Source organism: Megalobrama amblycephala, linkage group LG3 (genome assembly GCF_018812025.1).
Source record: "Megalobrama amblycephala isolate DHTTF-2021 linkage group LG3, ASM1881202v1, whole genome shotgun sequence".
In the NCBI taxonomy this organism is placed as follows: domain Eukaryota; kingdom Metazoa; phylum Chordata; class Actinopteri; order Cypriniformes; family Xenocyprididae; genus Megalobrama; species Megalobrama amblycephala.
Window position 1 is genome coordinate 7981217 of NC_063046.1, and position 27396 is coordinate 8008612.

Below are 27396 nucleotides of genomic sequence, written 5' to 3' on the forward strand. Positions count from 1 at the left end.
AAGTATTAGCATTATAAACACTGAATTAATACCAACATATGAAATTAAATTAAGGACATGCATCAGAAAAATTGGGAATGTTGCACAATAAATATATGAATATAACAGCTTGATTTTGCAGCTTTGTCTAATGTTCGTTAAAGCAAATGTGTCCAAAAGGAATTATGCGATAACAAACACAGCAATGCAATCATGTATTATAAGATCTTTATGTTTGTAGCGTGATCCATTAAAACGTACAATATAGCCTAGTTCAATTCAGACCTAGTGATACTATTATTATTATTACTCCACCAGGTCTGATCTATATTGTTCGCTGCAAACATGATGATCTTAAATTTATTAATTATTAATTTGCTATTAATAAATGTGTAAAGTTGTATAAAATGGGAATACTCAGTACTTTTACGTTACCTCAGGTGGATGAATGGTTGGATTCCACAACTGGTAAAATAAAACATATATAAGACAATACAACATTTACTGTGGGAGCCATACAATTTACTGGTGACTTAATTTAAAAAACTGTTCTTTTGCGCTTCTGATTTGGCAGTGAAATTCTCCGATTTTGGGTGCATAAGATGTGAAGGATTCAATGGTCCAGTTAGTATTTTCACCCCATAATGGCAGCCACGCTACCGGAGCGCCACCTAGTGGCTGTTACCCAAAAAGTATCAAAGTGTCGCCTCTTTGGTATTACAGAGACAAGCGAAACATGTGGCCGCGTATCATAAAAATGTCAAAACTCTGCTCTCTTTGTCACATCATTGTCTTTATTTTTCATATTGTCTGCGCATAATTTCGCTATCTTCCACGGCAGATCACACTATAAATAAACATGCAATTGCCTACTTTAATGCCCTCTGTGTTTACTTCCGTATGACCATAATCATTCAACCCACCCATTCAAAAAGGCTGATTCAGTTCAGGAACGAAACAAATATGATGAAGTCACTGAATAGTTCACTTACCCCATTCGTTCAAACTCACTGAATCATTTAGAAATGAAACACTGCTATGGTTTTGTTCGGTTTCTTTGGATTTGATTGGAACAATCTTGACGAAGCAAAAACAGACAATGTTGTGTCTAAAATGTGAGTCAGTTCAAACGTCTTATTTATTAAACTGCTGCATAAAAGCAATATCGTACTCTGACACTCGGTATTGTGATGTTTATCCGAATGTTGCAAAGGTTTTAGTGCATAGTTAATGTGATGTAAGACACCTAGACTTGAGGAAAACCGACAGCCACAAACATGATGGAGAAAAGCAAATTTAGTTCTGATAAACGCTTCTGCAGCATTTGCTTGCAGATATTTTGTCCAAATATCTTTTTAGGGGCCTGCTGTATTGAATCAGACTGCTGAGACAAATAAGAAATTGAAATGCATAAATCTGCTTCTATTGAGGGAAACAAAGAAAAGCAGAGAGAAAATTGAAGTCTAATGTCTGTGGGACTCTTTTAGGGCTCTGCTCTCATCTTCTCATCTTCCCTCCCAGGTTCTTTGAACACCCTTATATTTACTTTCTCTCTCCTGCCTTGTACACTAACAGCCTCTGTTCCTGTAAGTCTTATCAATGGCTGGTTTTGAATTTCCGAACATAATCTCTCAATGGGATGCATTGTGGAGACTGCCTGTGGATTCAGGATAAATGTGAGTTTGCTGGCTTTGCCAGAGTTTTATTTGTCACATCATTCAACAGGCTTGTTTTAGCTGTAGTGCACAGAATAAAAACCGCCAAGCCTTTACCCAGAAGAAAAATATATCGCACAGTTGCTTGTTCATATCTTAGGAGACTTAATGGAGTTCTCACTGGAGTTTCCTGTAAGTATTAATTTGGTCTATAATTATTTAGGATTAATAAGAATAGACACAAATGAGATATTTGTATAGAGTTGTAAATGGATCCATTATTGCAAATTACAACTCGGATCAGTTGGTTTTAGAGGAATCTGATGAGAAGTTATGTATATATAATCTCAATTATATATTGAGATTATTGACATTTGATTGCAGACTTTACTATCTTGGCAAATTTGAGTAGTTTGAGAGACTTGTGGGATTTGTGGGGTCTTTTTCTCAGAAGAAAAGGCTGGTTTCCATGTGATCTCAGTTTAATTTCCTTGCTGTCAGTTGTGATATTAAAATGAACTTTTTTGTGATTTTTTTTCTTTTCTTTGAGTTGGTTTAAAAAAAAACAAAAAAAACTTGTTTTGATATACAAGTGCCTCTAAAAAAAAGCTGCTCTTTAGGAAGTTTTTCATTTGTACTTTTTAAAGAGTCATTTTAATTACCATAAATCCTCAGTTGTCAAGTTGGTAATGTTTTAGTTATGTTTCTCTAACTCAACTAGTACAACACGGCTATATCAACACAAAGATCTTGGCTTTGATTCCCAAACATTGTTTACATTAAATTTATAGCTTTAATGCATTTTAAGTCTCTTTGAAAATAAGCATCAACTAACAGGTTTCCTGAATATTTTATGTTATTGGAATTGTTAAAATGTTTATAAGTTTTATGTTATTTCATGTAATATTTAATGTTAGAAAAAAAAAACAATAACACAAACCAGGGTTTTAAACTGAATATTCGAACATTCAGGCTAAACTTATTTTGTGTAAGTCTTCTGGCACTCCTGGATCTATGGTATTGCCCTGTATCTATACCTCCTTGGCCTCCGCATGGGATTGTCATCCTTATGGCTCCACCTAGCTCTCTTGTCACTCCAGCACTGCCTTGGTAAGTTGTCGCTCTGCCTTCGTCATAGACTTCTGGGCCTTCAGCTGCACTTTGTCCCTCCACCCCTTTGACTCTGCAGGGCTCCGCCTTCCCTCCAGCTCTTCCTTGGTCCTCAGTGCCATAATTCTCCGTGTCAGTCTTCCACCACCCTGGCTGCTCATCACAGCGGCTACGCTCTGGCCTCCAGGATCTACGGTATTGCCCTGTTTCTATTTCTCCTCGGCTCCGCCTGGGAACGTCGTCCTTACGGCTCCACTGGGATCCCTTGTCCCCATGGCACTACCTTTGTCAGTCATCGCTCTGCCTACATCACAGACAGATGGCCTTAAGCTACGCCTCGTCTCTCCACCCCTTCGGCTTCACCTTCCTTTGGCTCCACCTCGGCCCTACGGCACCCTGGATCCACCTCAGCTGCCCGTCACTGCAGCTCTGTCTTGGCCTCCAGGATCTACGGTGTCACCATGTCTCTATGTTTCCTCAGCTCCAACTCTCCAGGCTCCACCACTGGTGGTTGGACATCTGACTCCACCCTGCCATGGGCCTTGGTCCTGGCCGTGCTTTGGGTCACCAGCTATCTCCTCCCTGGCTCCTTCCTCTATCATCTCTGCCTTTCCTCCAGCTCCACCTTGGTCCTCAGTCCCACCGGCTCTACCTCAGTCTTCCAGCACCCTGGCTCCACCTCTGCCACTCATCACCACAGCTCTGCCTTGGCCTCCAGGATCTACGGTGTTTCCCGGTCTCTGTCTTCTTGGCTCCACCTGGGTTTCCAAATCTCCTGGCTCCATCGCTGGTGGTTGGACATCTGACTCCACCCTGGCTCCTCCCACCATTGGTTCTGCTGTGGGCCTTCGTCCTGGCTGTGCTCTTGGTCGCCAGAAATCTCCCCTCCAGCATCCCCTCCCTGGCTCCTTCCTCCGTCATCTCCATCTGGTGTTCCCCTCTGCCAGCTCCTCCCAGTATCTGTCTGTTTCCAGCCTTTAGACCACCTCCAGAGCCCCCACCCTCCCTCCTCTGTTGGACGTGCCATCCAGGAGGGTGGTCTTACTAGTCTAGTTTAGTTTCATAGTGTTTTGGTTTTGATTTTCCTCTGTTCCTGTTTTACCTGTGTTCCCGGTCATTATTAGTTTCTTTCTGATTAGTTAGGCACCTGTTTCTTTTTCACTTAATGAACTCACCCTGTGTATTTAAGCCCCTGGTTTTCCTCAGTCCATTGTCCTGTGTTACAGTTATATTTTAAGTTTGTAGTGCCTTCATTGTTCCTAGTGTTTATTACAAGTTTTGTAAATCTTCCTACATCACACATTCTCTCTGTGAATACAGCTACGTGACACTAAGGTGAAAAAAACAACATTTTCTGAAGGTTAGCTACACCTCTTTTCATAATTCAGACTTTGTTGAATAAGAAAACAAATCTGACTTATTTTTTTCTAAAGTTTCCACTAGGCATATTTTTCATGCTGTTTCTTGAAAATTTCAGTAATTCATGTGGATATTAGATTTATAACTCAGCAAGTTATATAATGTTCCTCTCTCGCTCTCTCTCTCACACACACATGCACACACAGAAACAGAGGGAGATGGTTGTATTATTCATAAAAAAGCACAAAGCTTAAGGTTGGGTCAGACGAGTATCAATGAGCAGAATTAGGAAGTATTAACAAAAGCAAGAGTGTCACATGTCATTTTCCCATTACACACACACACACACACACACACACACACACACACACACACATACTAAATCTGCTTTTATCAAGCTTTCACACACCAAACCACATCTAGAGAGACCCTCTGAATACAGAACAGAGTCGAGCAGATCCTGCCATTGTCTCTGGTATTATTTTGATATTTCTTACTGTGCTGCATTTTTGCTAATGGATACTAGTGCGGGCCAAAGTGAACGTGAGCAGCTTTGATGGCATCTGTGCTGTCACAGTCCGTCTTTGATCCTGCATCCTGCTGCTCTAAATTGTCGATTCCCTGACTTCGTTGCACATGGTTTTGAAGTCCAGAAAACATTGTGATGTTTGTAGCAGTTGCCATGGCCACAGAAACTCAGAAACTCACTCTATATCCTTGGGCATTTTACAGTTTTCATGCAGCACTGCAATAAAATAAATAAGTGAATAAATACAAATTTTCTCAGTATCTTTGTCTTGTTGTCCTGTAAAAATATCTCTGAAAACATCCCTAATACAATAAATGCATTTACAAAATACAAATAAATTTACCCGCAAAGCATATTTGTATGAGTTTGTAAGTTTTAAAAAATATATACATTTAATTAATTTATCTTAGCCCACTGTTTTTAGTTATAAGCATGCTACAGTATATATATATATATAAATGCATAGAAATGTGTGTGTGTGTGTGTGTGTGTGTATATATATATATATATACACACACACACACACACACACATTTCAATGCATTTATACAAAGAAAAATGCATATAAAAATGCATAGAAAATGCATGAATTGACTACAACATCAATTATTAATATATTGTTGGTTCTCTCTTGTTTATTTATTTATTTATTTTTATTTATTTTTTTATTTTTTTTATGACAGCCATGACAAAAATTATGTCTGCACAATTTGGCATGTTTCATTGCGATATTACAAATAAAACAACTGACTCCAAACACAACTACGTAATATGCTTACAAAATCTTTAACAAATTTTTAATAATATTTGAATAAGGGGCCACTACTGTATATATTGATAAAATGGATAAAATTGTCTGCTAAAATACAGATTAGTAGTATAGAGAGAAAACAAAAACACCAGTAACACATGAGATGTGTATCTGTGAATGATTGGTTTGATAATAATGGAGAGGTTTGTTGTGATGTTTCTAGGCATTATTCAGAGAGAGTCTGTAAAGCAGCCTGAAGTTCGGCTCATCTCCATCTTCTCTCTGGCCATGTTGGACATCCCTGCTGAGTACATACTGCACAACCTGGAACAGTAATAGAAACGTGCTGGATCTCAATATCAGCCACACAAAATTCAGTTACCATCAAGATTTGACACTCAAAATATGTACAAATATCATTCCATAAAATCTGCTCTGTGACATTGATTTGTCTTCATTTTAAATGGCTGAAAAGCAAATCAGGTGAGTTTTATTTATAGAGGAAAATAGCTAATAATCACTGTATAGAGCATGGGTGGAGGGTTAACCGACTGCTGAGATGTGCTTCCCTTTTAAAAACACAATGCCGCACAACCTACACTTCCCAGCATAAATGCTCCCGATAAGTTATTTATTAAAGCATTTACATTCACAAACCACTGTTCATTTTAACAGAAAACCAAGCTTACTGTATGCGAGATTTGGCATGGCAGAAAGTACTCAAAGAGCGTTCCCTGTATAATCACTAAAGTTCCTATACACAGGGCAAGTAGTAGATCAATGAATCTCTTACATAATGTCTACACTTTGTTTGATATAATGAGAGGATTTGTGAGCGCGAAGAACTCAGAATCCACTCACCGCTCAATCTCTGGAGTTTTTGTTCAGTGCTAATTTAAACGCCTCTGATTGGCCATTGCGTTAAAAAATTAACAGATATGTTTGTGATTGGCTACTCTGCTCAACGCTGCAAAAACATGTTGTAAATAGAAACCTTTGACGCTTTCCAGAGCGCAAACACAGCATTGCAGAGATACAGCCTTAGAGTCGTTTTGGCATCATGCCATCAACTTTGTTTTTTTTATCAAATTTTAATCAAAAGTTATTAGCATTTTAGACCACAAGGTGACGCTGTCTCAAAAAAAGTACCTTCAGAGCATGATGCAGATGATACTTGAGTTTTGTAAAGATACACCAATGTGTTCGCAAAATATAGCATTTTATGTCAAATTTAAACATTTCCAAATATGGGGAATTTGGTATTGCTTGACTTGGGATGCTGCACTGAATCTAAATAGATTAGTGTTGTTGTTTTTTTGGCCAAACTGTTCAGAAGTTATAAGCAAAAATGTCAATTTTTCAAAAATCCTGACCACTAGGTGGCACTGCACCAAAATTGTTCAGGTATCCTCAGGTCATGATTGTCATAGTCATATTGTCATATTGACCTTGTCAAGTTTGGTCAGAATACGCTAAAGCGTTGCAGAGATATAGCCTAAAATCCATTTTGGCGTGCTCTTCGTTGAATTCTTATGCGCGTTATTTGAGAAAGACACAAATGGTGTCTGAAGATGATCTGGTTCAAATTTTATGAAATTGGATTAGGAGTAGTTCAAAAAATTAAAAATCAGAGGAAAAAAGTATTTTGTTTCTAGCCCTTATGGTTCAAAAGTTATTAGAATAAACGTGAGTGCAACTTTGGACAGTTGGTGGCGCTAGAGGAATTGAGTTAGAGACTCCAAAATTGCTGTAGTTAATGTTTAGACTGTTCTCTACATGTGTGCCATATTTCATAACTTTCCCAAAAGCAGTTCTATGGGCTGCCAACAGATATGTTTGTGATTGGCTATTGCCCAATGCTGCCAAAACACATTGTAAATAGAAACCTTTGACGGTTTCCACAGTGCAAACACAGTTAGCACTGTATCGTTTGCCAAATCTGTTTCACCAGTATGCTATTATTACAGAGAAAACTGATTCTAGACCTGCAGGAATTGGCAGCTTTTCCCTCTAAAAGCAACAAGAAGCAGCAGCAGCAGGCAGTGGTTTGAGTGAGAAATTTTCAGGCTAGTCTGAACAAGTCCATGGCCAGGGAAAGGCTAAGCTTTGCCCAGCCTTACACACCCTCTGCCTATGTTGTAGAGTAATAATACAAACAATACAAGTACACAAAAACAGGATAGTATTTTAACATGGGAAAAAATATTTGCTTCATCTTTAATATGATTCATAACGTGCCATTCAATTAGATGTGTTCTTAGTTGGATAGCGAACAGTTTGCCTAACCATAACCAGCTTTTTCAATATGATTCTCATTTCTGAAACACATAATATGATGCATTTGTGTTGATGTTTTTTAATGTACTTGTGTAGAGTCAGGCCATTAGCTATTGCTACTTGATCTGACCCTTATGAATTACTTTTACTGACAACTTATTCAATTTTATTGATTTTGTTAATCCAGTTAATTTAGATGTTTCCACATGTTTTTTAGTGATTAATGTAACTTAATATGTGGCCTTTGAAGACGATGCTTTCCCAAATAGGTTGAACTCTTTTTAGATAGTGTGGTTCCTTTTGTACACCAGTAATCTGTATTGTTGTTTCAGCCTGCCAGCTAAACTCATTAATGGAGGCATTGCTGGATTGATTGGTGTCACTTGCGTGTTTCCAATTGATCTGGCAAAAACACGCCTCCAAAACCAGCAAAACGGATCTCGCATCTACACTAGCATGTATGTTTTATGCTGCTTTCATTGTCTGAGTAAATTAATTCCTGTGCTTGTGTACATGCATATATGTGTGTGGATGTGTTTCATTCACAGGTCCGATTGTCTGATAAAAACTATCCGATCAGAAGGATTCTGTGGGATGTACAGAGGTGATCACAATGTGATACTGTTTCTTAATGTATATGTTGGTTTCATATCATTTGGAAGTGTTTAAGCTTGGAAAAACTCCATTATTTATCCCCTTTTTCTTCTTGATATCTTTCCTTCACACTTTTGTCTCTAGGAGCAGCTGTTAATCTGACTCTGGTAACTCCAGAAAAGGCCATTAAACTGGCAGCCAATGATTTCTTCAGACACCAGCTCTCCAAGGATGGGTGAGAATAAAAACACTTTTTACATAAATATATGGGGGAAAAAACAACAAACAATGTAATTTCTCACATCTATTTATATTATTTCGATGTTTAAATTTGAATTGTGCAATTTAAAAAAACATTGAGGTACAGTCAGGTATTTACAATTACATAAAATTTAAGTACATTCTCAGTTTATATAATTATATTATATTACTATATCCGAAATATATATAATTATATTACTATATGTGGTTAGCTGTTTTACTTTTTAACCATGTAAATTTCAAAGGGTAGTTTTTTTAGGTAAATTTATGTAATAAAAAGTACAGAACTTAATATTCTTAACTACAAAAAAGCAATTGAACATTTCCATTTTTTCCCCCCCAGAAAAATACACACTGTTTGACACTATACTATATGGGGTAAATCATTACACAATTGACATAATTTGAGTAGAATACTTTTGTTTGAAATAAGCAATACTACCTAAAATAAAACAGCCATCTTCCACAACATAACTGTTATTTAAAGGACTTTTAAGCTAAATTTAATTTAAAAGAGTAGAATAGAATTTTTTATTATAAAATATAGCCGCAAGCAGCATTTAATGGGCCAAACATAAAGAAGGTACAATAAGTCACCATGGCTAGGAGCATCAGACCAACTGCAACAATAAGCAATTAAAGACATTTTAAGATAATTTTAATAAAAGGGCCGAAAATCATAAATACAGTCACTCGTAATATGATTTAATGGTTTATCACTTTCGACCAATAGGTGGCGCTGTTTTTTTTCATCAAAATTGAATCAAAAGTTATTAGCATTTCTGGAAATTTAATTATAACTTTTGACCACAAGGTGGCGCTGTCTCAAAACTTTTTGAGTACGTTCAGGGCTTGATGCTGATGACACTTAAGGGGCTTTCATACCAAATAGTTCTAGGAACTCAGTTCTAGGCTCTAGTTCCCCGAGAACTCATTTCTCCCCCGGGCCATGTTCCTGGTTGCATTTGCACCGGGAATAGGAACTCTGAAGTGGCCGACAGCGGCGTCTTTAAGCGCGCCATTTACAAACGCTAAAAACCTGTGGATAGTGGATGCCGTGATCGGAGCTGTGTTTGTTGTGTGTCGTGGGTTTCGTGATAACGGAGATGGAATGTAAACGCATAATTTACTCGACTGAAAGAGCAAAAAGTGGGGCTAAGAGAGAAATCTCCTATGACAACATTCAGTATTACATATCATCAAAGTGAAGAAAAGATCACAACCCTGCAGACAGCAGGTAAATGCTGTTATCACTGTTTTCCATGTTCGTGAAGTAAATATGTTTACACTGCTTTGTAAAAATGGCGGGTGCCGGTGTTTGACTTGTGTTTGACCAATCAACTTGCACTTATGTCACTGGTAGTTCCTATAGTGCTGATTTAGACCCTACTCTGAAGTAGGAGCTAATTTAGTTCCTCCAAAACGAGTTCCTAGAACTAAAATCGTTCCTAGTTCCTGTGTTGCGAACATGGCAAAATCCAGGTACTTCAGCTAATAGTTCTAGGAACTATGAAAAGGTTCCTCTGGTGTGAAAGCCCCTTTATTGAGCCTCGTAATGATATTAATGCATTCGTAAAATATAGCATTTTACGACAAAATTCAAAATTGCCGATATGGGAAAAATGGGTATTGTTCAACTTGGCATTATGCACCGAATCTAAAGAGACCAGTTTTGTGTTTGTTTTTGGACAAGCCATTCATTATGAGCAAAAATGTCAATTTTTTAATATCTCCTGACTACTAGGTGACACTGCACCAAAACTATTCAGGTATCCTCATGATTGTCATAACACACACCAAGTTTGGTAAGAATATGATAAAGCGTTGCAGAGATATAGCCTTAAATCCATTTTGGCGCACTCTTATTTGAATTCTTTTGCATGTTATTTGAAACAGTTCGACAAGTCAAGTCACCTTTATTTATATAGCGCTTTTTACAATGCAGATTGTGTCAAAGCAGCTATACAGTGATAACTGGTACATAATTTTGGCTGCACAGCAGCTCTTAAAGAATAGTGTCAATGCAGGCAGATCAAAGCACTGTTGAATATCAAATGTCAAGTGTCCCCAACCAAGCAAGCCAAAGGCAACAGCGGCAAGGAACCCAAACTCCAACAGGTGACATCAGGTGGCAAATAGGTGTTAAGAAAGAGAAAAAAACCTTGGGAGAAACCAGGTTTAGTCGGGGGACCAGTCCTCCTCTGGCGAACAGTGCTTTGTTACGATTCAGGTTGCCACCATAAGTCCGATAGGAACGCAACATTCAAAGTATTTCACGAGTTCGTTTCTTCATAAAATCTTTAAGCTAATAAGGTTAAGCGCATTTGGCTTGCTGTCCGCTGTGGAGGGGCTCGAGGAAGCAGCTTCAACTCGAGCTTGGATATACCCCACAGGGACTACTAGTGCCTGGAAGAGGAGTACGATAGATGAGATGCCTAAATTATGTGGTGGAGTTGGGGAGGTGGAGGGATATCGAAACAACTGATTCCAGAGCAGGCTGAGTAGCTGCTTATATGCTCTGGACGTAATTGAAAGATTAGGGTTCCCTCCTCTTGAGATTATGTTTGAATTTCTCTAATTGAAAGATTAGATGGGTTCACTCCTCCCGAAATTACATTGTGAACTTCACTTATTTCAAGCTGACAAATCAACTTGAATTCCTTAACTTTTTGTCACCATGGTCTGAAGAAGATCTGGTTCAGTTTTAATGAGAATTTGAGCAACGGCCTAGGAGTAGTTAAAAAAATTCAAAATGGTTCAAAAGTTATTAAGTTGGACAGTTGGTGGTGCTAGAGAGATTGAGTTAGAGACTCCAAAATTGCTGTGGTTAATGTTCAGACTGTCCTCTAAATGTGTGCCAAACTTTCCCGCAAGCGGTTAAATGGGCTGCCATAGACTCAATTGCAGAAGAAGAATACGAATATGAACACTAACGATTGGTGCCTATGCACTTTCAGTGCTTGGCCTCTAAATACACGTGACAACTTGCAACAATCTGACATTTATGGAATTACCCTTTTGTACAACCAAAGTTCAACCTTTCAGAATAAACCTTCATTATATAGTGATTTGTATTCATTTAAATGAATTCATTTGCTCATTTGCATGACTCATTTACAGGGAATGTGCTCAGCAGTGGAACGTAATGGAAGTAATAACTTATTTAACAGTTGCACTGATTTAGAAAGAGGAATGCTCATTTTTTAATTTATTCTTTTTTTGCTGAGGGCATAATGTAGGCTGGACGAAGTCTCAGATCTACTTCTTATTTTTTAAGGGAATGAATCCACCGCTGGATTTGCACACAGAGTTTTGAAAACAGAGCTGATCTGATAAAAGCCGTCCATAAGCTTCTGCATTATAGATAGATATTGCGGTTTGAGTCAGTACACCTTGAATACCTGGAGCTCTGTGAGCATCTCTGTGGTGACTAATAGCTAGACTGCTAAATTATTGATTAATACAGTCCAGTAGACGGCAATGAACGGATAAATTATTCAAATAAATGTGTGTGAGTGTGTGTTTGGGTGTGTGATGTCATCACGTACGGTAAGGGTCAGACCCCAGATCTTCTTGTTTACAGAGGAAATGGTCTTATCGTCATCTAAAAATAATGCTCCTTCCTTTTCTCTCCCTCTTTATCTTTCTGTTTTTCTGGCTCTCTCCCAGACAGAAGTTGACGTTGTTTGGAGAAATGTTAGCTGGCTGCGGGGCGGGTACCTGCCAAGTTAGTCACTCTCTCTGCTGCACTTAAATGACCCACATTTCTCACACACACAAAACTTTACTTGCTTAAAGTAACGTCTGGCTTTAATACAACTTAAAAGGAATAGTGCTCCCAAAATGCAAATTTACTATGTTGTTGCAACCCCATATAAAAAACAGATGTTTGACAGAATATCCAGGCCTGTGTTTTTGTTTGAAAGACTTCTTTGTTTTCTTATGCTCACCGAGGTTACATTTGTTTGATTAAAAATACAGTAAAACAGTAATATTGTGAAATATTATTACTATTATTATTTTAAATAACTGTTTTCTATTTTAATACATTTTAAAATTGAATTTATTCCTGTGATCAAAGCTGAATTTTCAGTCTTCAGTATCACATGATCATTCTAATATGATTATAATCATTCATTTATGATTATTATCAATGTTGAAAACAGTTGTGCTGCTTAATATTTTTTCTGGAAACTGATTCTTTATGAATAGAAAGTTCAAAAGAACATAATGTTTTTGTCTTTACTGTTTCCTTTCGATCTATTTAATGCATCCTTGCTGAAAGTATTAGTTTCTTAAATGAGATAATTAAAGGGAAAAAATTGAAAAAAATTGAAATCGGTGCTACCTGACTAGAGAAAAACAGAAGGATGCTGTTGTCTTACATTTTGCCAAATAGGTAGAAAAACTTCAACACCCATAATGCTCTGGGCATGTTGTCGTCCAAGGCCACTCCCACCAGTCTGCTATGGATACGCTTACCAGAGTCAAATATACCACCTTGCTTTAGTAGGAAATACTTCTTAGCAAACTTTTAGTCAAAATTTAAAGAGTAAGCGTTTAGCGGGAGTGAATTACTTTTAGTTTCCTGTGAAGGATCCGGTGCATTTGGCTGCAAAGAATCATAAATACGGAGAGAACACTGTGACGGAAAATCTGAAAAACATCCGTGTTTGTAGTCGACATTTCAAACTGGATGACCACGAACACAGTGTTTTAGGTCAAACAGATGAGATGCAGATAAGAAAGCTGTTGCCATAGTGTTCTGTTTTTACCATAATGATGTTTAAAGAGTAGACAAAGTACAATAAAATATTCAATGATAAACCTACTCTTACAATAACTGTTAGTGGGCAGGGTTACAAAAATGCAGAAGAATAATCTGTAGTTTGCCCTGGAGCTGTCAAAATAAACGTGAAAAATAAACGTGAATTTCTCAGTCCAGGTAACAGAGAATGAGTAAACATTGTTCATTTACATATACTACAGACACTGGAACAATACAAAACAGGTTGAAAATCGTCAAAGTTACACTTAATATTGAACCCTAAACATTCCTTCAATGTTACTACCATAACTAACATCGGTCTCTCTGCCGTCTGTGTTTTGTCAGGTGATTGTAACCACTCCTATGGAGATGCTCAAGATCCAGTTGCAGGATGCCGGCAGAATAGGTGAAAGATATAAAACGTTCTGTTTTACTGCCATGCTATGCATACTATTTCTGCAATGTGCTGTGCAATATGTATTGTGTGAAACATACAAAATGTCTGTATGTACAGGATACTGGATGATATACTACATTTGGCAAAATGTACACTACATGTAATGTTGCATCCCACAATGCAATGCACTTAAAATGACCTTGAACACAATATCAACCGTAGATCATTACAGGACAGCACTTGCTGCATGAAACATGAAATGTGGACATGTGACAACATTGTAGCATAGAACAGCATGAAACATTGCTACATAATATATATAATTTATATATAATGTATGGATATACATACACACACACACACACAGAGATAGTGGTGTATGCAGTTCACTACAATTTGATTCCGGACATGTAAATAATAGTTATTATAATTAATAGTGTGTAAAACAACATGCATAAAGCAACAATTACATTTTGAAATTATTATTAATGATGCTTAATGATTTTGTGGGAATCGTGATCCATTTTTTCAGGATTTTTTGAAAATAGAACGTGCTAAATAAATAGAAGTATTAATATTAAAAAGTCTTACTGACCAAGCTTTTGGACAGTATACTGCAGAAATAGTATGATTAATATGCTATGTTTCTGACAGAGGCTCAGAGGAAGCTAATTGGCCAGCATGGTGGAGGAGGCGGGGCCAAAGTGAATGTTGTCCAGCTGAAGTCTCCCACAGCGCTCCAACTCTCTAGAGATCTGCTGAAGGACAAAGGCATCGCTGGTCTCTACACGGGACTGGGGGCCACTCTATTACGGTAGTCTGACAAAGTCACTCAAACTGTGGGACGCTTTTTGTCATAATGTGCTTTCTCTCCGTCCTTTATCTGACACTAGTGAGATCTCTCTCTTTCTCTCCCTCAGGGATGTGCCCTTTTCCATCATCTACTTCCCACTGTTTGCTAACCTGAATAGCCTGGGCAGGAGGAACACTGATGGTTCAGCTCCATTTTACATCTCCTTCCTCTCTGGCTGTCTGGCAGGCTGCACTGCGGCTGTCGCGGTCAACCCTGTGGACGGTGAGATGGTCTGCATTGTATGACTGCATTTATTTGATGAATTCAAAAAATAAAAACAGCAACATTGTGAAATATTACGACAATTTAAAATGACTGGATATATTTTAAAATTATTCCTAAACTGAATTTTCAGCATCATTACTCCAGTCTTCAGTGTCACATGATCCTTATTCTAATTTGATGATTTGATGCTCAAGAAACATTTCGGATTATTATCAATGCTGATATATACGGAAGAGGATTAGGGCCAAGCAATAATAAAAAAATAAAACCATCTCGAGATTAAAGTTGTTAAATTTCGAGAAAAAACTCGTTAAATTTTGAGAAAAAAGTCGAGATAAAATGTTGAGAATAAACTCGTTAAATTACGAGAAAAAAGTCGTTAAATTACGAGAACAAATTCGTTAAATTACGAATTTGTTCTCATAATTTAACGACTTTTTTCTTGTAATTTAATGACTTTATTCTCATAATTTAATGACTTTATTCTCAACATTTTATCTCGACTTTTTTCTCGAAATTTAACAAGTTTTTTCTCGTAATTTAATTACTTTATTCTCAACATTTTATCTCGACTTTTTTCTCGAAATTTAATGAGTTTTTTCTCGTAATTTAATGACTTTTTTCTCGTAATTTAATGACTTTATTCTCAACATTTTATTTTGACTTTTTTCTCGAAATTTAACGAGTTTTTTCTCGTAATTTAATGAGTTTATTCTCAACATTTTATCATGACATTTTTCTTTAAAAAATTTAATGAGTTTTTTCTCGTAATTTAATGAGTTTATTCTCAACATTTTATCTCGACTTTTTTCTCGAAATTTAATGAGTTTTTTCTCGTAATTTAACGACTATTTTCTCGTAATTTAATGACTTTATTCTCAACATTTTATTTCGACTTTTTTCTCGAAATTTAACGAGTGTCACAGACACGCCAGGCTCCACCTCACCACAGTACCCACGCACTCAATCACCAGCATACTAATCACCGCCACCTGCATCTCATTCACTCTGCAATCACCAGCACTATAAAGCCACCACACTCACACACACTCACTGTCCGGTCTCGTTTGCACTACAGCACTTGTATGCTTACCTCAAGGACTCCCTATCGACTTACTTACCTGCTCCAGCGATCTCCTTCATCTCCTTCGTCTCCTGGTCCCTTTGTGTGCTTACCTACCTGTGTGTGTGAGTGTCTCCAACGTCTCCCTCCATATCATCTCAGCTCACGGATCTGCAAGTCAAACAAGGACAGTATCACTTTCTATTCATCTCTCAAGAACCTGATATCCACTACTTTCACTCTGTGCTCTTCATATTGTTCAATAAAACTCACCTGGATTGCTTTTACCTCTGCCTCCGTGTCTATATCATAACAGAAGACCGGACCATAACAACTTCACGGCATGAGCACCAACGATCCTTTCCAGGAGCTCGTGGACGCGCTGCGTCGAGCACTCACACCACAACCCTCTACATCGTCACCCTCCAACACGGCTGTCTCCGCACCCGCCAGCACTACTCCTTCACCTGCATTCACCGCCAGTCCCATGGCCAAACCGGCGCCCTACTCTGGATCGGCGGAGGAATGCAGCGGATTCCTTCTCCAATGTGAACTGGTCCTGGAGATGCAGCCGCACCTCTACACCACTGATACAGCTAAAATAGCGTTCATTATTTCACAACTGCAAGGGAAGGCTCTTCAATGGGCAGATTCGCTATGGACCCAAAAAGGCCCAGTCGTCAAATCCTATTCGGCGTTCGTCTCCCACTTCCGGGAAGTATTTGGGAAACCTCTGACAGATTCCTCGACTGGTGAGAAACTCTATAATCTAAAACAAAGAAATCTCTCTGTTAACGAATATGCCTTGCAGTTTCGAACGCTAGCCGCCACCAGCGGTTGGAACGAGCAAGCCCTCATCACCACTTTCCGTCAGGGGCTGGAACCTACCGTGCGGCTGCATCTCGCTGCATACGAGGACTCCATGGGATTAGAACGCTTCATCCAACTCGCCATCCGCGTGGGGTCCCGTATGCAGTCGTGTATCCAGGAGCACCAGGGCCAGTCATCCATCACCAACCTCCTCCGTCGGTCCGAACCCGTCAGCTCCCCAGAACCAGCTCCAGAACCCATGCAAATTGATCATTCTCGTCTCACCCCTAACGAAAGACAGAGAAGGCTGACCCTGAATCTTTGTCTTTATTGCGGAGCTATGGGGCATAATCTCTCCACATGCCCAACACGTCCTCCTCGACCCGTGGTGAGTGCAATATTTCCCTCCATTCAGAAAATGAAACCGCTCACTACCATTGTAACCCTTACTGCTGTAAATATCTCTGTTCCAGTGGTGGCGCTCCTTGATTCAGGGTCAGCCGGAAACTTCATCTCAGGCGCCCTCTGTAGACAACTCCAACTCAAGGTCTCTCCTTCACCGACGAGCTATCAAATCCACTCCATCACGGGCAAACCCCTGAGCCGTAAACACATCCGTCACTGCGTGGGACCACTTCAACTTGGAGTCGGCGTCCTCCACTCGGAACACATCCATCTGCTGGTTCTGGAGGAATCCACCGCTGACGTGGTTCTAGGGCGCCCGTGGCTGGAACAACATAACCCCAACATCTCCTGGCGCACGGGCGAAGTCCTGAAGTGGGGCGATCACTGCTTCCCAGACTGCTTCCCAGCGCTTCCTGTTCCGAAATCTCCACTACCCCAGTCTCTACTCGTCAACGCCACGTCCATCGAGAGCCCGGTCGAGAAGCGCTCCGTGGATGTTCCCCCGGACTACGCCCCCTTCAGTGACGTGTTCTGCCCGCAACGCGCCTCCAAGCTTCCTCCACACCGGCCATGGGACTGCGCCATCGATCTGCTACCGGGTGAACCAGTGCCCAGGGGACGCATATACCCCCTGTCAATACCGGAGGAGAAGGCCATGGAGGACTACATCCAGGAAGCACTCGAACAGGGTTACATCCGTCCGTCTACTTCCCCTGCTGCTTCAAGCTTCTTTTTTGTGGCTAAGAAGGACGGAGGCTTGAGGCCCTGCATCGACTACCGTGCCCTCAACAAGATCACCGTAAAATTCCGCTACCCACTTCCCCTCGTCCCAGCGGCCCTGGAACATCTCCGCGGTGCCACTGTGTTCACCAAGTTGGACCTCCGCAGCGCGTACAACCTCATCCGGATACGTGAGGGGGACGAGTGGAAGACCGCCTTTGTCACGCCCACAGGACACTACGAGTATCTCGTCATGCCGTATGGCCTGGTCAACGCCCCCTCCGTATTCCAGGATTTCATCCACGAGGTGCTCCGGGAGTTTCTCCATAAGTTCGTTCTGGTATATATCGATGACATCCTCATCTACTCCCGGAGCTTGGCCGAACATCGCCACCACGTTGCGGAGGTCCTCCAGCGCTTACGGCAGTTCCATCTCTTCCTCAAGGCTGAAAAATGCTCATTTCACCAACCCTCCGTCCAGTTCCTGGGGTACGTAATTGATCACAGTGGCATCCGGATGGACGAGGGGAAGGTCTCCGCTATACAGTCCTGGCCCATTCCTACTACCATCAAAGAACTCCAACGATTCCTAGGTTTCTCCAACTTCTACCGCCGGTTCATCAAAAATTACAGTACTATCGTCTGTCCACTCACCAACCTACTCCGTCACCAGCCCAAGTCTCTGTCCTGGTCTTCACAAGCCACCAACGCCTTTGAAACCCTGAAAAGAGCCTTCACCACCGCTCCCCTCCTCGTCCACCCTAACCCGGATCTCCCGTTTATCGTGGAAGTGGACGCATCTACCACCGGAGTGGGAGCGGTCCTATCCCAGCAGCAGGGGGTACCAAGTAGACTCCATCCATGCGCCTTCTTCTCCCGCAAGCTCAACCCGGCGGAGGTCAACTACGACATCGGTGACCGCGAACTCCTGGCCGTCAAGCTTGCCCTCGAGGAGTGGAGGCATTGGTTGGAGGGAGCAACTCACCCTTTTCAAGTTCTCACCGATCACAAGAACCTTGAATATCTAAAGGCCGCTAAGAGACTCAACCCCCGCCAAGCTCGCTGGGCCATGTTCTTCTCTAGATTCAACTTCTCCATCTCCTACCGCCCTGGTTCTAAGAATACTAAAGCTGACGCTCTGTCTCGCCTCTATGCTCCTGAGGAGAAGCCCGAAGAGCCTGATACAATTCTGCCGGAGTCCATCTTCGTGAGCCCCATCCAGTGGTCCGAAGAAACCATTCCCTCCTCCAATGCCTCCACACGCACTCCGCCGGGTTGCCCTCAAGGCTTGCAATACGTCACACGGGCACGTCGCACTCCACTCCTGCACAGCATCCACTCATCACTTGGCACTGGTCACCCGGGGGTCAAGGAGACCCTCTCGTTGCTCAAACAACGCTTCTGGTGGCCCAACATGGCCAACGACGTCAGGAGGTACGTGCAGGGCTGCAGGGAGTGCGCCATCTCCAAGAGCCCACGCCATCTTCCAACCGGCAAGCTCTTTCCTCTGCCCGTTCCTGAGAGACCCTGGTCACACCTGGGAGTGGACTTCGTCACCGATCTCCCCGAGTCTGACGGTCACACATGCATCCTGGTGGTGGTGGACCGCTTCTCAAAGTCCTGCCGTTTGATACCCCTGGAGGGTCTGCCTACCGCCATGGCTACTGCAGAACTAATGTTCAATCATGTTTTTTCGCTATTATGGATTACCTGAAGACATCGTCTCCGACAGAGGACCCCAATTTGTCTCCCACGTCTGGAAAGCCTTCTTCTCCCTCCTGGGTGTGGCCGTCAGCCTATCGTCTGGATACCATCCTCAGTCGAACGGGCAGACGGAACGGAAGATCCAGGAGATCGGCCGCTTCCTGCGTACCTTCTGTCACGGCCACCAGAACTCCTGGAACCAGTACCTGGGTTGGGCCGAGTACGCACAGAACTCCCTCCGCCAAGCCTCAACTGGACTAACACCCTTCCAGTGCGTACTCGGCTACCAACCCCCGATGTTCCCCTGGGACGGGGAACCCTCCAACGTTCCGGCAGTCGACCACTGGTTCCGGGAGAGCGAGAGGGTGTGGGACTCAGCTCACCACCAGCTGCAGAGGGCCCTGCGCAGACGCAAGATGGCAGCCGACCTTCGACGCTCCGAGGCTCCTGTCTACCAGCCGGGGCAGAAGGTCTGGCTGTCCACACGGGACATCAGGATGCGTCTGCCCTGCAAGAAGCTGAGTCCCCGCTTCATTGGCCCGTTCACCATCCTTCGGCAGATCAACCCCGTCACCTATCGTCTCCAACTCCCGGCACAGTATAGTAGAATCCATCCCACATTTCACGTGTCTCTACTCAAACCTCACCACCCTTCTGTTGTTCCCTCCACAGAGCCTGACGTGGCAGCCGCCGAGCCCCCCCTTCCACTTCTTCTAGAGGACGGCACAGCCTACGTGGTCCACGAGATCCTGGATTCCCGGCGCCGTGGTGGTAAACTCGAGTACCTCGTGGACTGGGAGGACTATGGTCCCGAAGAACGCTCATGGGTTCCCAGGAATGATATCCTTGATCCTCTTCTGTTACAGAACTTCCATACCAACCATCCAGACAGACCTGCCCCGCGACCCAGGGGAAGACCACCACGACGTCGGGGTCCACGGCCCTCAGGAGCGGGCCGTGGGAGGGGGGGTACTGTCACAGACACGCCAGGCTCCACCTCACCACAGTACCCACGCACTCAATCACCAGCATACTAATCACCGCCACCTGCATCTCATTCACTCTGCAATCACCAGCACTATAAAGCCACCACACTCACACACACTCACTGTCCGGTCTCGTTTGCACTACAGCACTTGTATGCTTACCTCAAGGACTCCCTATCGACTTACTTACCTGCTCCAGCGATCTCCTTCATCTCCTTCGTCTCCTGGTCCCTTTGTGTGCTTACCTACCTGTGTGTGTGAGTGTCTCCAACGTCTCCCTCCATATCATCTCAGCTCACGGATCTGCAAGTCAAACAAGGACAGTATCACTTTCTATTCATCTCTCAAGAACCTGATATCCACTACTTTCACTCTGTGCTCTTCATATTGTTCAATAAAACTCACCTGGATTGCTTTTACCTCTGCCTCCGTGTCTATATCATAACAACGAGTTTTTTCTCGTAATTTAATGAGTTTATTCTCAACATTTTATTTAGACTTTTTTCTCAAAATTTAACAATTTTTTTCTCAAAATTTAACAACTTTAATCTCGAGATGGTTTTATTTTTTTTATTATTGCTTGGCTTGTTGAATAGAAAGTTCAAAAGGAAAGCATTTATTTGAAGTATAATCTTTGTAACATTGTCTTTACTGTCACTTTTGATTAATTTAATGCATCCTTGTTGAATAAAAGTATTAATTTGTTTAAAAAACAAACAAAAAAAAACTTTTGAACAGTAGTGAATGTGAAACAACTAGAAATCTAATTTCACATTGACCATAAAATTTAATGGAGCCAAAATCCAGGATTGATTGGGCATAATCCACAAAAATCCTAAAAAATAAGGAAATGTTGGGAATGTGTTCATTTAGTTGAATCATCAGTGTTTACTCCTCAAAAGATCAAGATTGTTTTCCTAAATATAGTTAGCTGCATTTTTGTCTATGGCCTACAGCATCCGAACTGAAATGGAGTCTCATAAATGACTGATTTAGGACACTCTACAGACCATATATGATACCTCCATTCATTATACAAATAGTGCTCCTCACATGAAGTACACAGGAAATTAGAGTTGATTTCAGTTGCTAAGCTAACACATGACAAACATAAAAATACACAACACACAGATATCAGGTTAAAAAAAACTCTTCTATTAGATTAAAATATCTATCTATCTATACAATTTTTTAAAATTTAACATCAAATTTAGGGTACAGTTTTCCCCTATTTTAGTGTCTTACACCCAAACAGTTCAAAAGTAATCTTAGAATGAAAAACAAATCACAAAAGATTGGTATGTGTGTAATAGTGTGTGACACTTTATTATGACAAAAAAAAAAAATTTTTGAAATGCAATTAAGTCATATGTCAGTAAGCCAATATCAAAGTGATTGCATCTGATATTTCATTTTAGCTCTTAAAGGGTTAGTTAACCCAAAAATGAAATTTCTGTCATTAATTACTCACTTTCATGTCGTTTCACACCCGTAAGACCTGCTCCAGCAGCTGGCAGCCTAAGTATCAAGTGGCAAATGTGGTATAAAAAAGTTTCCCTTTTCCCCCTAAAAGAATCCTCAGCAAACATTACATCATGTCATAAATATCTTTACAATGCCAGCAGTAGCTAAGTTTACATGGACACCTTTTTTGTGTGTTTTCGATTGCAGTGTTTACATGAACGCTAAATAAGGTGATGGGGTTGATGTGAGCAGTTATGGGTGCTTCTCAAAATGACGGCTGCATCCTAGTGAGATTGTATCTGTAAAAAAATATTTTCATGATTTGTTATCACAACATTTTTTCTTTGGTCAAAACAACTTAATGTGGTTCAGAAAACATAATATTTTGAGTTTCTGTTGATTAAATCAAACGCCTTCATTGTATTAACTCAATTTTTTAATTTCAATGAACTCAAAATTTTAAGGAAACCAGGTAACTTACTTTTTTAAGTTAAACCAACAATTCTTTTTTTACAGTGTAGTCCAGTCCTTTGTAGGCTACTTCTCAGCACTGAACGCTAGAATGAGAATGTCTAGTAAGTGCACATGGCTACGTCACACATGTTTCCGTGGGCAGAGGATCACCAATTCCCCCAATGCTGCGGCGAAAAATAGTGGAGCAATATCAGAAAGGAGTTTCTCAGAGAAAAATTGCAAAGAGTTTGAAGTTATCATCATCTACAGTACATAATATCATCCAAAGATTCAGAGAATCTGGAACAATCTCTGTGCGTAAGGGTCAAGGCTGGAAAACCATACTGGATGCCCGTGATCTTCGGGCCCTTAGACGGCACTGCATCACATACAGGAATACCACTGTAATGGAAATCACAACATGGGCTCAGGAATACTTCCAGAAAACATTGTCGGTGAACACAATCCATCGTGCCATTCGCCGTTTCCGGCTAAAACTCTATAGGTCAAAAAAGAAGCCATATCTAAACATGATCCAGAAGCGCAGGCATTTTCTCTGGGCCAAGGCTCATTTAAAATGGACTGTGGCAAAGTGGAAAACTGTTCTGTGGTCAGACGAATCAAAATTTGAAGTTCTTTTTGGAAAACTGGGACGCCATGTCATCCGGACTAAAGAGGACAAGGACAACCCAAGTTGTTATCAGCGCTCGGTTCAGAAGCCTGCATCTCTGATGGTATGGTGTTGCATGAGTGCGTGTGGCATGGGCAGCTTACACATCTGGAAAGGCACCATCAATGCTGAAAGGTATATCCAAGTTCTAGAACAACATATGCTCCAGACGTCGTCTCTTTCAGGGAAGACCTTGCATTTTCCAACATGACAATGCCAGACCACATACTGCATCAATTACAACATCATGGCTGCGTAGAAGAAGGATCCGGGTACTGAAATGGCCAGCCTGCAGTCCAGATCTTTCACCCATAGAAAACATTTGGCGCATCATAAAGAGGAATATGCGACAAAGAAGACCTAAGACAGTTGAGCAACTAGAAGCCTGTATTAGACAAGAATGGGACAACATTCCTATTCCTAAACTTGAGCAACTTGTCTCCTCAGTCCCCAGACGTTTGCAGACTGTTATAAAAAGAAGAGGGGATGCCACACAGTGGTAAACATGGCCTTGTCCCAACTTTTTTGAGATGTGATGATGCCATGAAATTTAAAATCAACTTATTTTTCCTTTAAAATGATACATTTGATATGTCATCTATGTTGTATTCTAAATAAAATATTGAAATCTGAAACTTCCACAAATGATGTTTCATTCTCTTTTTATTCACAATTTGTACAGTGTCCCAACTTTTTTGGAATCGGGTTTGTACATCAAAAACCTTCATTTCTTTTCAACTGAAGAAAGAAAGACATAAACATTTTGGATGATATGGGGGTGAGTAAATTATCAGGAAAATTTTATTTGAAAGAATGAAGCTGAATGAAGGATGTGAAACGAAGGTTGCCTTCCAAGGATCCTTCAGATTGAGACGGCCTTCAGCGGTGCTTGATGAGGTGACAGCTGAGATATGCAGCCTTCCATTTGAGAAGCACCCTATATGTCACAAGCTTCAAATTGGAATTGATCTTTTGACCTGCGCACACTGCACGAATATACAGAATTTCCCATTGTTGGCACATACTAACCGACCTTTAACCACTTCTTGTTGTTTTGTTTTTTTTGTTTTTTTAAATGATCTATTCGGGTTCTAATTAGGAGATGACAAGCACATGAAGCTTTGTGCCATGCTGCTTATTTTAAGATGAGAGTCTGTGGATGAGAGTCAGAAGCAGGTGGGACTATGTTATCCTGCACCACTTCACATACGAAGAGGATATTAGATTGACATGACAGTCATTTATTATTTATTTATTTATTCTGTGCATCATATGTCATTACTCCATCTCTACATCACTGCACATGTGCAGAACATTCCAGTTCCAGTTTTCAAACCGATCAAGTGTTTAAAACACCCCATTACAATCTGAATGAAATTTCATTCCGACTGACGTCGTAACACACTGCAAAAAATGCTGTTCTTACTTAGAATTTTTGTCTTGTTTCCAGTCCAAATATCTAAAAATTCTTAGATCAAGAAGCATTTTCTTGACAAGTAAAAATTATTTTCTTGTTTTCAGGAAAAATAAGTCAAAATTAAGCGAGTTTTTCCTTAAAACAAGCAAAATAATCTGCCAATGGGGTAAGCAAAATAATCTTAATCCAAACTGAAAACAAGATTATATATCTTATTTTTAGTTTGAAATAAGATTATTTTGCTTACCCCATTGGCAGATTATTTTGCTTGTTTTAAGGAACAACTGACTCAATTTTGACTTATTTTTCCTGAAAACAAGAAAATGTTTTTTACTTGTCAAGAAAATGCTTCTTGATTCAAGAACTTTAAGATATTTTGACTAGAAACAAGACACAAACTCTAAGTAAGAACAGCATTTTTTGCAGTGCATGTAGGGGTTGAACGACGTCAGATGTTTTTTAAGTCGACATTTATGCGATTAAAGTCGATTCGACGTCTACTAGTCGCTGATGATGAAGTCATTAATGAACAAATAAGCCTGAGCCTCGAGCTGAGACTCGAAACCTTGTGCACAGCTATGGCATATGACACAGTGCTGCCCACAAGGCTATTGTCCTACATAACAGCTTACTTTTATCAGTTCTTTTGTCTTTGGGTTGTTATATTTCTCGCAGATTTCTGCTCGTTCTAAATCAGATACAGATAAAGTAGCACAGTAAGATTACATTGATATGAATGCATTTTAGCTGGCAGCGTCTCTACTAATAGTGAAGCTGTGGGTTTTAGTTACTACGAATATATGCTAGAACTTTTCAGTTTCTGAGCTATTTTATTGATAAATCACAGAACAGTGTTGACAATACATTTCTGCTCTACTAAATGTTTCCGTGTGTACGATCTGCATGTGATGTACTAGCTATACTGTGTGTGTGTTAGGGCTGTCAAATCGCGATTAATCGCATACAAAATAAAAGTTTGAGTTTGCATAATATATGTGTGAGTAATGTGTGTAAATAATATGTATATATAAATACACACAAATTAATGTATATATTTAAGAGAAATATGTTATGTACAAAAAAATGTATTTATATATAATATAAATTATATAAAAATATAAATAAATACATATACTTGTAAATATTTCTCAGATATATACATGGATGTGTTTGTATTTATACATACATAATAATTACACACAGTACACCCATATATATTAGGCAAACTCAAACTTTTATTTTGTATGCGATTAATTGTGATTAATCGTTTGACAGCCCTAGTGTGTGTTACAATGTAGCAGCGCATTCGTTTAGAACGGCGATTAACCTGCGCGTACAATAAGCTGTTTAAAATGTGCATTCACTGATCAATATTGATCATCCAGATCAAAAATATCTTGTGGAGCGTTCTCGGAGTATGCATTTATTTGTCATTTTAACTGTTGGATATGGAGCATACAAGTGGACTTCAAAGATTTCTTATCCTGTTGCGCCCTCTATAGGCCATGATCAGCGGCTAGTCGACGTCAAGCTTAAAGGATTAGTTCACTTCAGAATTAAAATTTCCTGATAATTTTCTCACCCCCATGTCATCCAAGATGTTCATGTCTTTCTTTCTTCAGTCGAAAAGAAATTAAGGTTTTTGAGGAAAACATTCCAGGATTTTTCTCCATATAGTGGACTTCACTGGGGTTCAACGGGTTGAAGGTCCAAATGTCAGTTTCAGTGCAGCTTCAAAGAGCTCTACATGATCCCAGACGAGGAATAAGAGTCTCATCTAGAGAAACCATTGGTTATTTTTTAAAACTTTATATAGTTTTTAACCACAAATGCTCGTCTTGCACTGCTTTGCCACGCATTACATAATCATGTTGGAAAGGTCACGTGTGACGTAGGTGGAAGTACTGTGGTAGAGCAAAATCTAGAGATCTCATTTTCTCCTCCAACTTCAAAATGTCCGACATCGTTGTTTTACCTTTTTTTGTAAAGGTCGTTTGACTTAATCTTTGCATGATTGCTTTGTAAACACTGGATCGGTACTTCCGCCTACAACTTTCCAACGTGATTACGTAATGCGTGGCGCATCGCAGAGCAGCGCAAGACGAGCATTTGTGGATAAAAGTATAAACATTTTTATTTTTTTAGAAAATGTCCGATGGTTTCTCTAGATGAGACTCTTATTCCTCGTCTGGGATCATGTAGAGCTCTTTGAAGCTGCACTGAAACTGACATTTGGACCTTCAACCCGTTGAACCCCAGTGAAGTCCACTATAAGGGTCCATGTAAACTCATCTAGTCTCTTATAGATGACAGAATTTTTTTAGAATGCAAACTAATCATTTGTATGTGTGTGTGTTTGTGCTGCAGTGCTAAAAACCAGGCTTCAGTCTTTGGCCCGTGGACGTCACGATGACACTTACAGCGGAGTGAGAGACTGTATCCGGTAAACTGACTCTAACATACAAGTTTATTCCCCCCATAACACAAAAAAGTCTTTCATCACTTTGTTTCTTATTTTTATTCTCTAAACATCTCGTAATCTTCCCCACAGTAAGATTCTCCATCGCGAGGGTCCCTCTGCGTTCCTGAAGGGGGCGTACTGTCGCGCACTGGTCATCGCTCCGCTGTTCGGCGTCGCACAGGTGGTGTATTTCCTAGGAGTCGGTGAATTTGTTCTCAGTCTCCTGCATGGACAAAAACACTGAATCTTTACTGTGGACGGAGCCGCTGATTTTGGAACAGCTACTTGTAGTCAAACTGCAGCAATATTAATAAAATGATAAATTGTTATGCACTAAAAATAAAAATGTATGTAGAAACAATTTTTACTCAGCAGTTGTTAGTAAGTTTCACAAATAATTACAAAGAATCTGCAAGTAACACTTTGATTTAAGTGCAATAATTTGTAATAACAGTAGAAGGAATGAAATGTATTTTCTTGTAAAA

General features: G+C 40.3%; 1 protein-coding gene across 2 annotated transcripts; it reads left to right on the plus strand.

The window, feature by feature from the left end:
* Positions 1-1243: 1243 nt before the first annotated feature.
* Positions 1244-27396, plus strand: slc25a22b (solute carrier family 25 member 22b). Of its 2 annotated transcripts, none has more exons than XM_048183685.1 (11): positions 1244-1655; positions 5607-5866; positions 7993-8118; positions 8209-8264; positions 8399-8489; positions 12185-12242; positions 13629-13689; positions 14335-14494; positions 14601-14755; positions 26818-26893; positions 27002-27396. In XM_048183685.1, the coding sequence occupies exons 2-11, from the start codon at positions 5847-5849 to the stop codon at positions 27153-27155; spliced, it is 957 nt and encodes a 318-aa protein (XP_048039642.1). In that variant the 5' UTR covers positions 1244-1655; positions 5607-5846; the 3' UTR covers positions 27156-27396. The 2 variants fall into 2 exon arrangements, with proteins under 2 accessions (XP_048039642.1, XP_048039641.1); XM_048183684.1 differs by lacking the exon at positions 1244-1655 and adding an exon at positions 1674-1826.